General features: G+C 40.2%; 1 protein-coding gene across 1 annotated transcript in view; it reads right to left on the reverse strand.

The window, feature by feature from the left end:
- The window catches only part of tgfbrap1 (transforming growth factor, beta receptor associated protein 1), a 40,409-nt gene that overhangs the window by 18,523 nt on the left and 9,794 nt on the right, over positions 1 to 12,092 (reverse strand). The window contains exons 3-5 of the mRNA XM_056459694.1: positions 8,612 to 8,806; positions 888 to 1,042; positions 263 to 345 (exon numbers count right to left, since the gene is read on the reverse strand). Of these exons, the coding sequence (XP_056315669.1) occupies positions 263 to 345; positions 888 to 1,042; positions 8,612 to 8,806 (433 nt within the window). The remainder of the gene's footprint in view (positions 1 to 262; positions 346 to 887; positions 1,043 to 8,611; positions 8,807 to 12,092) is intronic.

Raw genomic sequence — 12,092 nt, forward strand, 5'->3', positions numbered from 1 at the left:
CCACATGACAGATGTAGCAGCTTAAAATACATGCCGAATTCAGCATGGTATATCCTCTGGTATTTGTGTCGGCCATTTAATCACCAATTAGACAAGTTTCTGTTCTCCGTCCATTAGCATACGGCAATTAGGGTCAGGTGCGCACAGGGATAAGAAGCAATTAGCAAAGAAGTTAATTAACTCCATTCAGTCACCCTCTGAAACATCTGGGCCTGAGTGGCAATTACCAGTATTAATTACACCATAAAATAATGTACTTCACCTAAAATGTTCTTTTGCTTCTAAAAACTGAAGCTGGCCGAACTGGATGAATCCTGCTTGTTGAAGAATTCTCCTGTGCAATATCTACAACACAAACAGAGAAAATTATCAATCCTTTCTCCAACTGAGAAAAGCACTCTTCCATCTCATTAATGACGTCTATATGGACATCAGTAATCAAATTATTTGCCTTAATCTGATTAAGACAATAATATTATTAAGGTGTTTTTGAATGTTCCTTTCATCATCCCGTTTTACATGTTATAGCACATAATTCGATTAACGTCACTGAGTCACCACGCTATCCACACTTCCTCCAGAGTTTCATGTTATCTCGGGTATTTTAATTTTTATTTGTCAACTTTAACTGTAGTTTGGCACTTTCCCGTTCATTCAGGAACATTTCATGCATGACCCCTGTGACAAAAGAGATACTGATGAGGGTATGAACTGCTGGAAGTGTGCTGTTTTAACGGAATGTGATACCGCCATATGGGAAAGAAATAAAACCTCTGCATTTCGAGACGCAGGTGTTTGTGGTCTGTGTCGGTAGGTGCAGAGAATAGTGTCAAACAGCCGTGTGTATATAGACTATCTTGTAGCAAAATTTAAAAAGTTAATCAAACCTGATATTTTTCTTTGGGAATGTTTCTCTGTGCCGCCTCAGTGAGGGTCAGGGCCTCCTCCACTCGATGGCTTGCCAGCAGATCTTGGATCTGACGCTCCAGAGGAAGAGGCACCAGCATATACACTGCTTTTGAAGAAGCCACCACCACCTTACCTGAGAGAGGACACCAGAATTATACATAATTGAGTATCTGAAATCGCCCCAAATACCCTTAAATACTGCATTATTTGAGGAAGCAGCCATTTGAAGTGGTGTCTGGAACCATAATTAATGTTTTGAATTTCACTCACAATTTCAACTGCACAACCCATGTACGCTCACCAGCTAGAAAATACCGATAATGAATTGTGAGAGTTCAAGCGCAAATTAATTTCTGCATCTGACCACAAGATGCCATCCACAGTGGAATCCTATCAGTATAAGTTTCTAAATAAACTATTGTTTACTTGTTAAATTATCATTTGTATACACTGCAAAAACAGAAATGTTTCATTACTAATAGACATCTCGTTAAGTGTTAAATAACACAATATCACACAGTAAGACCAAGAAGTTGAAAACCACTCAGTGTTCAAATTCACTCGTTTTCTTTCACTCCTTTAAAAGGACTATATTAGTGGACTATTGTAGGGGCTATTTCAAATACAACCCCTAAAGTTGCTGAATAATAGGGCTGGGACAATAAAAAAAGCATTGTGATTCAAGAAACAATTCTGCATCAATTCTGAAATTTTCGGAATGCATTAGAATTCTTTCTTGAAATGATCCTGAGCTTAGATTTTACCACCAGATGGCGCTGTATGCTTTGCAAACTGCCACACTCTGCCAATCCTTACACATACACTTTAATGTAAAACATTCATTCATCCAGTCATTTTATTTTCGGCTTAGTCCCTTTATTATTCTGGGGTCGCCACAGCAGAATGAATCGCCAACTTATCCAGCACATGTTTAAGGCAGCAGAAGCCCTTCCAGCTGCAACCCGTTACTGGGAAACATCCATACACTCATTCACAGACTTACACTATGAACAATTTAACCCACCCAATTCACCTATGCCGCATGTCTTCGGACTTGTGGGGGGAACCGGAGCACCCGGAGAAAACTGACGCAAACACTCTGTCAAGCATTGATACTGAAGCCCTGTTTGAATCGGGCACGAGTCAAAGCTGGGCCACCGACTTTTTTAGATTAGATTCAACTTTATTGTCATTACACATGTACATGTACAAGGCAACGAAATGCAGTTTAGGTCTAACCAGCAGTGCAATAGCAGCAAGTGCAGGATACAGGTATAAGTTATAAAGTGCAGTTATAGAGAAACTATAGTGATATTTACAGATGGATGTACTATCAACATTATATACAGGTTGTATTAGCTATGAACAGATTTACAATAAATGAATATATGTACAGGATACTATTAATAGCAGAAGTGTGCAGATAGATAAACATAATTACAAATGTTCATGTGCAGTGGGTATGTCCAGTTCAAGTAAATGAATCAGTGCAATGAATATGTGCAAACTTTAAATGTGCAAATGTTAAATAGTGCAGTGATTGTGAGGAGTATAAGTTAGAGGAGTGTGGGGGTGTATTGGGGGGGCAAAAGAGTCAGTAAGGGGCAGAGTTCAGAAGGGAGACAGCTCTGGGGAAAAAGCTGTTCCTCAGTCTGCTGGTTTTTGTCCGGGGGAGCCTGAAGCGCCTGCCGGAAGGCAGGAGAGAGAACAGTCTGTGAGCAGGATGAGAGGTGTCCTTAAGAATGCTGCGTGCTCGGCGCAGACAGTGTTTCTTCTGGATGTCCTCAATGGCTGGCAGTGTAGTCCCTGTGATGCGTTGGGCAGTTTTCACCACCCGCTGCAGTGCCTTACGCTCAGCAACAGAGCAGCTTCCATACCAGACTGTGACGCAGTTGGTCAGGATGCTTTCTATTGTGCAGCGGTAGAAGTTCACCAAGACGGCTGATGAAAGCTGGTTCTTCTTAAGTTGCCTCAAGAAGAATAGGCGCTGGTGAGCCTTCTTGACCAGGCTGGAGGTGTTGGTGGTCCAGGAAAGGTCCTTAGAGATGTGGGTCCCCAGGAACTTGAAGGATGAGACAGGCTCAACGGCCATCCCATTAATGTGGATGGGATCATGCGAGCCTGTTCGTCCCTTCCTGAAGTCCACAATGAGCTCCTTGGTCTTGCTGGTGTTAAGGAGCAGATTATTGTCGGTGCACCAAGTGGCTAGATGCTGTATCTCCTCCCTGTAGGCAGTCTCATCATTATTGCTGATTAGACCAATCACTGTGGTGTCATCTGCAAATTTGATGATGGTGTTGGATCTGTTCACAGGCCTACAGTCGATGGTAAAAAGGGAGTAGAGGAAGGGGCTCAGCACGCAGCCCTGGGGTACACCAGTGTTGAGTGTGACGGTGGTGGAGCAGATGTGGCCTGATCTAACATTCTGAGGTCTGTTAGTCAGAAAGTCCATAACCCAGTTGCAGAGAGACGCGTTGATATCCAGGTCTCTGAGTTTGATCATTAGCTTAGAGGGTATGACAGTGTTGAATGCTGAGCTGAAGTCAACAAACAGCATTCGTGCATAAGTGTTTTTATTGTCCAGGTGTGTGAGGACAGAGTGCAGTGCTATGGAGACGGCGTCTTCTGTGCTCCTGTTGCCACGGTAGGCAAACTGATGTGGGTCCAGTGTGGATGGCAGAGAGTCTTTCAGATGTGCCAGGACCAACCGCTCGAAGCACTTCATGATGATGGGTGTGAGTGCTACAGGGCGGTAGTCATTCAGGCATGATGGGCTGGAGTGTTTGGGCACTGGCACAATAGAGGTGGTTTTAAAGCATGTTGGCACAGTTGCTAGGTTAAGCGACAGGTTGAAAATGTCTGTGAATACCCCAGTGAGCTGTTCTGCACATGCTTTGAGGACGCGCCCAGGGATACCGTCTGGTCCAGCAGCCTTACGCACATTGATCCGACTCAGTGCGGTGTAGACTTCTGAGGAGGTGAGTGTGATAGGTGAGTGGTCGGTTGAGGTAGTGTTCCTGGTGTAGGGTTCTGTATTGTCTCTTTCAAAGCGGGCATAAAAGTCATTTAGCTCGTTCAGGAAGGAGACATTTGTGGCTGTGGGGGTGGACTGGCTGGGTTTGTAGTTGCTGATGGCCTGGATGCCCTGCCACATGCGCCGAGGATCAGAGTTGGAAAAGTGCTCCTCTAGCTTTAGCTTGTAGCAGTGCTTGGCCTTTTTGATGCCCCTCTTCAGATTAGCCCTGGAAGTGCTGTAGGCCTGTGCATCCCCTGATCTGAATGCAGTGTTGCGTGCCTTCAGCAGGAGGCGCACCTCCTTGTTCATCCATGGCTTTTGATTTGGGTATGTGGTGATCTGTTTCTGGGTTGTAACACTGTCTATGGTGGTGTTGATATATTCCAGAACAGAGGAAGTGTAACTGTCAATGTCTGTGTGAGAGCCACATGTGGCCTGGGAAGCAAACATACTCCAGTCTGTGTGTTCAAACCTGTCCTGGAGTGTGGAGTCCACCCCCGCTGGCCACACTTTGATGGTCCTTACTGATGGCTTCACACGGTTGACGATGGGTGAGTATTTGGGGGTGAGAAACAGACAAAGGTGGTCTGATTGACCCAAGTGGGGGAGGGGGGTCACAGCGTATGCTTCAGCCATGTTTGTGTAAACTTGGTCTAAAGTTTTGTTTCCCCTTGTGTGGCAGAAAATGTTTTGATGGAATTTGGGGAGCACTGTCTTTAAGTTTGAGTGATTAAAATCCCCCGCAACAATAAAAGCAGCCTCCGGGTGAGCAGTCTGTTGTTTGCTGATGGCTGCATGAAGTTCATTCATAGCGAGCTTGGCATCAGCGTCGGGAGGGATATAAGCAGCAGTTATTATGGTGGAGGTGAACTCCCGTGGCAGATAAAACGGTCTACATTTAACCATTAGAAATTCCAGGTTAACAGAGCAATGTCTCCCAACGACGACAGAGTTTGTGCACCAAGCTTTGTTAATATAAATGCATAATCCTCCGCCTCTGGTCTTACCGGAGTCATCCGCCGTTCTGTCTGCTCGGAATGTTTGATGCTCCGTTAGCGATATAGCGGTGTCTGGTATCCCGCTGTTTAGCCATGTTTCTGTGAAAATCATGACATTACAGTTCCATAATCTTTTGCTGTGGTTGATGCGCAGTCGAATCTCATCCATTTTGTTCACCAGTGACCGTACATTGGCGAGAAAGATGCTGGGTAAAGAGAGCCGGTGTGGTGTTAGCTTTAGCTTAGCTCTTAGCCCGCCGCGCTTCCCCCGTCTTTGTTTACGTTCTCTGCGCCGCCTCCGAGCACTTCCGCCCGGCCGTGTAGGGCTCTGAGGCCCGTGTGTTCTGGCGATCTCAGGGATGAGTCGAAGATTGTTAATAAAACTGTCCGGAATGCACAATCCAATATCCAAGATGTCCTGTCGGGTGTACGATGTAAAGGCACTGCTGTTCTGCACGAACAGACCCGAAATGAGCAGGAATAATACTGCAAAATTGCAGATACTGGAGAGACGCTGAGCCTCGCGAACCGAACGCGCCACCATCTTGTCTCAAAGAGATTTGAGATATCGCTCCTTGAGACTTTTTTATAGGTCTTGGCATGTTTGAGGTGTGTGCCAATTTTCGTGCATGTGCGTGATTCGTGGCGCGGGGGCTTGTCCGTATCAATTTTCTAGGTGGCGCTGTCGAGTCATTTTGCCACGCCCACTTCCGAAACCTATAATAAACGTAAATTTTCGCCACTTCTGGGGCGTGTGCAAATTTTCGTGAGTTTTCGGGCATGTTTAGACCCTCAAAATCGCGATTCATTCGGGAGAATAATAATAATAATAATAATAATACTAATAATAATAATAATAATAATAATAATAATAATAAACGGAGCAATTCCAATAGGGCCTTGCACCGTTCGGTGCTCGCGTGTGCGTCCCTTGATTGAAATCCATGTTTAGAATTCTAAAATGCATGGCGCTGCGTGGCGCGTTGCCGAGCGGCACATCCGTTGTGCAACCCCCTTAAGAATTTTGCTCAATTAACTCCTAATTTACTGTTTATTAATAGTTATTATGGTTGTAGTTGGGTTTAGGTATCGGGTACAATTAGGAACATAGAATAAGATCATACAGAATATGTACTTTATAAGTACATATAAACAGCCAATATCTTAATAGGCAGGAAATAAGCCACTAGCAAATAGTTTGACTTGATCCCTACCAAAGTGTTGTCTGATGTTTAATTCCTAGATCCATTGTTAAATGCTAAGTGATGTGAAAGGTATGACTGTTTACACAAAACATCAGTTTCACATTCATGAACCATTAATAACCATCAATAAATGCTTCAGCATTAAGCACAGCATGTTGATAAGTCATGAGACCGTGCGAGAACTGACAAATGTATACGATTTAACAGCTTGAAAACTAAATCCAGCTTGTGATGGGTACAATAATGAGTTTTTGACGCGAGATGCGTGGTGACTGACCTGATCTAGGCCTGTCATAACAAATTACATCAGGTGCTTCAGAGTAAATTGCCTTCACCACACCTCTCTACACTGCTTGCTTTATTAAATGTGAATAACTCTTTTTTTTGTGTTGTTGTCCTGATTCAGGCCCTATCAAGCTCTAGCAAGAACTGACAGGAGAAAATTTCCTTGCTGCTTTGTAGGGAAATTTACCTCAGCACTTTAGAAAAATCAATACTTGTAAACACTAGACTGCAGGAGTTGCAATTTAAGGTAATATAAACTAAGACACTGAAAGTCTTTATATATAACCGATTAAAGCAGTGACATCTCTGCTGTTTCTTTATAGTATTTCCAACCTGATTTCATTTTGAATCTATTGTGGGTGTTGGAAATTAGCTACGTCATAATATAAACAGGTCAGACTGATTCGAGATTAACAAATGTTACATCAGAACATCATACATATAATAAATCAAACTTGAATTCACAACCTATGATTTTTACAGTCACACTTTACAATAAGTTTTTTTTTTATCATAGTTCAGCATTTACTAATGCATTATTAACATCCAAATTCATGCTTATTAACATTTGTTTGTAATTAGTAGTAATGCATTGAGTTAACATGAACTAACAATGAACAAATAGTGTAATAAATGTATAGCTCAGTGCATTAACTAACATTGACCAATTTGAATGGCATAATCGTGCATATAAAAAAAAAATTCAAACACAGAGAGTCTAAAAACCCTTTTGTATGAGAAACTACTTTTTTCCATGATTCATTCACATCTGCAGCTAATGTCAGAACAGCAGAAACCATTGCCAGTTCACAAACGTCATTTTAGAGCTAGTGTTTGAATGATTCTCTAGCGTAATGTCTAAAGTACAGCTGCACGATTCTGGCTAAATTGAAAATCGCGATGTTTAAAATAAAGATCACGATTTTCTCACGATTCTGTAGATTTTGTGTAGTTTTTTTTCAAACATACGGTAAAACAACAATAATGATATTATGTGTAGGTCTACTGGTTTCTATAAATAATTCTATTCTACTTATAATAATTTTGATGTTGAATTATGTTTGAGATATAGACCTATGCTTGCAATCTGTCATTAACAACATTATTAGACCATTTATTCACTGGTAAAATCAACATAGGCTAGAGTAGCTATACTGACACTGTAAACATTTATTTTCATGCACAACTGTGTTCGCTATGAAAGAAAAAACATCAAATGTTTGTCGCAATCATAACTCTAAAATGCGATATGATGATTTAAATGATGTGCATGCTTTCGGTTTCATTTTCACTGCTAAGTGCTGTTTATACTTTGCGCTCGGCTCTCAAACGATCACTCTGTGCCACAAACTGAATATTATTTACAACTTCATTACCTTTTACTCACAGCCTATGCAGGTTCTGTTCACTAAAGTAGACGCGTGTATCTATCATGAAGTAGGGCACGCGCCTGCCCTCTCTGTGGTAAGAGCTCACGGTCAGCAGCTCACGTCACGTGTGATTTCCCGGCCGCGAATACAGCATTATACAGCATTACATTTTTAGGTGAATTATACCTTATAAATACATTATGTGACTCTTTTAACATCATTTGGAGGTGTCCATGCTGCTGAGCAATGTATGTGAAACAATGAAAAGACTGTTGTGTATATATGTATGTAAATCTGGTTCTTGAATCTGATTGGCTGACAGCCGTGCAATAATCATGTAATAACAGCAATTGTACATACATACATACATACATACATACATACATACATACATACATACATACATACATACATATGGTTCTAGTCTAATTGTTTATTAATTTTTTTTAGAGTGGAATGCTTGAAATTTGTTGAAAGACATTTTCCTTTCATCCGTTTCAACAATATACAACATTTTCTTTCGGTGTGTATTTTATTTTGTTCATGACTTAAAATTAGTCAATGGTGATATGATTTTATTTAAGTAGTATGAAAGAAGGAATCATTAGCCCTTTAACAGAAAAACCTACCTTAGTAGAATGGAAAGAATGTTGGATCAGCTTAATTTATTAATAAAAACTGTAGGAAATTAAGTTGAAAACACTTAATTCATCGGGTGTAAAATGTTTAAGTGATTTGATCAATTGGACACTTTTTACAGTTTTTTCTAGTCATTTTACTTCAACGATAAACTGATGTGAGGCTGAAATAAATGCAAAATGTTTTTACCTTCAAAATCCTGCAGGAGTTGTCCATCTTTGAATGACAGCGTCTGTTTAAGCTGCTGGTCCAACATGCTGTGAACAGTCACAAAACCTTCATCCAACGCGACCACATAAGGGAAACACACAGCCGCTGCAATCACGTTCTCGGACCAGCTCACCGGTGCACGCTGGGATATGCCCTCAGCATTAGCAAACATCCCTGAGGGATCAAGATACAGAGGGATGCATGACTCATCACAATCAAACAAAAACATTATGACAGTCATAGACGAGAAGACCCTTAAGATCTTAGGTTGGGTGTGGCTGAACGTACAATAAAAATGCATAAAATAATAATAATAAAATGAAGGGATTCTTTCTAAAAACAATTTATGTATTTGAATTTATGTATATACTCCTTGAAGAGGGATCTATCCGAAATGCAGTGTTGTGACTAAAGGGATTCTCAGCTTTGAAATTCCGACCTCAATCACTACTCTTTCTACCACAGTCCAAAAGAAAAGATCTACCATCTACCATACATGAGGGTCTGCATATAGTGAGCATGAGATTTTGAATAGTTTTGAACTATAGTATTTAACGGTGCTAACATTTTGTCAATTTTTTTCACAGCCTGAAAAGAGATGGAGAAGATGGAACAAGAACAAACTGTACTTCTGAATAGGGCTGTGTGATTAACTGAAATCGAATCGCAATCGCGACTTGAAAGGTTGTGTTTAGCTAATTGCAAGAGGCTGCGATATGAAATATATATGCATTATTTAAATTCCCCTGCCCAGAGCAAATGCATGATTGCTATCTGTGTGTGATAGTCTTAATAGCCAACTGAGTGAGCACAACTGAATGATGAGTGTCTTGTTAAAAAGTCAACTGAAATATTGCCAGTGTCCTTAGATAACGTGATTATAAAAATTAGCTTTTTTTGTAAAAATATTGCATCTTTCATGCAAGTTTGTTTTAATATTTTTATTCCACATTTTCCTCTCTTCTTTCCTGTTTATTTAATGTGGATATTGTGTAAAATGATTGTATTTGTTTACTGCAGCAGTTCCTAACAGGGGGGTCCCGGTCCACAAGGGGGGCTCTGCGAGCTCTGTGGGGGGGTCTGCTCTTATTTAAAAAATGTTTTAGCAGTGGACAATTAGGAGAACGATCATCTTGCTTTAGTTCATTTTATCCCCTGGCTGACCAAAACAATGAACAAAATTGTAAAAAAGACAGAGGGCCCTATCATACACCCGGTGCAATGGGGCGCAAGGCACGACACAATTGTTGTTTGCTAGTTTCAGCTTGGCGCAAGAGTCGTTTTGACGTTTTGCGCCACGCAGTTTAAATAGCAAATGCATTTGCACTCATATGTGCACGCATAGGCGTTCTGATCTAAAAAAGGAGATGTGTTGAGGCGCGTTGCTATTTTGAGAAACTTTAATAAACTGTTCTATAGACCAGAACAAAGCCGGTCTATTGTCCAGCGCAGAGCGCGTTAGTTGTGCGCCTCGCTTACACATTGCTTAATACAAACAGGATGTACAGCAATATGCAAATATCTTTACATATGAAGAATTAAAATATTAAGGATATATATATAGGGTATAATAAGGATATATATAGGATATAAATATAAAGAATTAAAATATCAGGACAGATTTGCCCACCTGTCAGGTTTTAGATCATATGGGTATAGCATGTGTATTTGGATGTAACTCAGTTTTTTTTTAACACACTTCGTTATTATTGTTCATTTATTCGTTTGCTGGAAATTAGAACTGAATTTAGAAATAGTTTTGAAACAAATCTTTGCGCTTAAACAAAATTAGTTATTTATAAGCTAATGGATGCCTGTGCATACAAGAAGTTTCCCTAGCCACGAGATTGAAAGCGAAAGTAAACAATGAGGCTCATCTCTCATTCTCATGCTGTAGACGCTCTATTTAACCGTTTTCTCTCTAGTGAAGGGTTCAGTTTTTACACTTACAAAGTCCGTCATGTAAATAGTAAATGCGCTATGGCACGACGCAACTGACTCTTAAAGGGAATGGGAGATAGGACTCTGATTGGTTTATTCTCAAAACACACCTATAATTCATTAAGAAAATAAGCTCAACCCTTTTAGACCAAGCCGACTTTTCTGTCCTTATATTAGCAAAAGTGGATTCTGACACGCCCTTGATGCATTTGCGCTTTGCACTTTGCGCATGGATCGTCAAAATAGAGCCCAGAGTCTCTGATTCGCCTTCAGCTCCAAACATTTCAGGTCACAGCACTAGCAATACTAAAAACACGAAATGCAGGAAATACCAAAACAGTTACCTGAACTATGGTTTTATTCCATTTTCTCGAGGCAAAAAGTCCCTGACCCAGCCACAGAGCACTGCCTGCACCAAAATTCTTACTAATGAATGCATGAGGCCGTCAAAATTAATAAGACATTTGCAGATCCTCAATACTGCAAGGCGTACCCAATACAAATGGCCTACTGATGTTTTGCTTTTATAGTTTACATAAGGCTATTATTTGTGCATAAACATATCTAGATATAGTAATAAACATCGTTTGTTTGAAAACAACATTTTTTTTGTCATACTTACTGCAAATGTATATGAGTGATAATATCAATAAATGTGGAGGAGGGCCTTGCAATATTTTCTGGGGGGAAAGGGGGTCTCAGGCAAAAAAAGGTCAGGAACCACTTGTTTACTGTATTGTTTACATTGTTATACAGCTTCTTTAAATAATAAAAAAACTAATATAATTTGCAAGCAAGCAACAGCAAAGTACAATTCAGAGTTGTTTCTGTCATGTTAGTTTGCTGAGTGTTCTGTATTTTTATAATTATTATTTTTTTGTTTGTTTTTATGATAAGCTACACTATCTCCCTAATTTGAGTTCAACTTGTTTACAGAAAGGTAAGGTCATTTTATTTGTGTTGACTGTTTGCTCTAGAGAAAAATGAGTGTTTCATTTCTAATTATAAAAAAAAAAAAACTCAAACGTTTAAGTCAGTTAATATCTTTTCAGTTCCCCCCCCCACCCCCCACCCCCCAAGTAGCACAACCCTACTTCTGAAGATGGCAAAAATGTGGAGGGGAACTATTTTAATGACCATACTGATAAATAAAGCAGCACAGACACTGTACAGTGATCTTTCAAGTGTGCATACTTTTATGTCCAGTGCTAACAAAGAGAGCACTTTGAAAGGCTGTGTCACAGCTCTTTAAGTTTCATAGCACTTTCCAAAAAAGACAAACAAACTTTTAAAAAAAAGAGAAAACATTTTTAAAATCATTAACATTTGATTTATTTTCTGATAATAGTAGGGCTGGGCAATTAATCGAAAAGTAATCGAAATCGACATTAAGAACCTACAATCGATATAATTTTTCCAGTTCATTTTTTTTTTCAATTACTTTCCCTAGTGCACGAGGAGACCCCGCTCTGTTAGCCACAATTTGCAGCCACATCTGATCTCTCGTCAAGTAGGACGA

This window comes from Danio aesculapii, chromosome 6 (assembly GCF_903798145.1).
Source record: "Danio aesculapii chromosome 6, fDanAes4.1, whole genome shotgun sequence".
Lineage (NCBI taxonomy): Eukaryota > Metazoa > Chordata > Actinopteri > Cypriniformes > Danionidae > Danio > Danio aesculapii.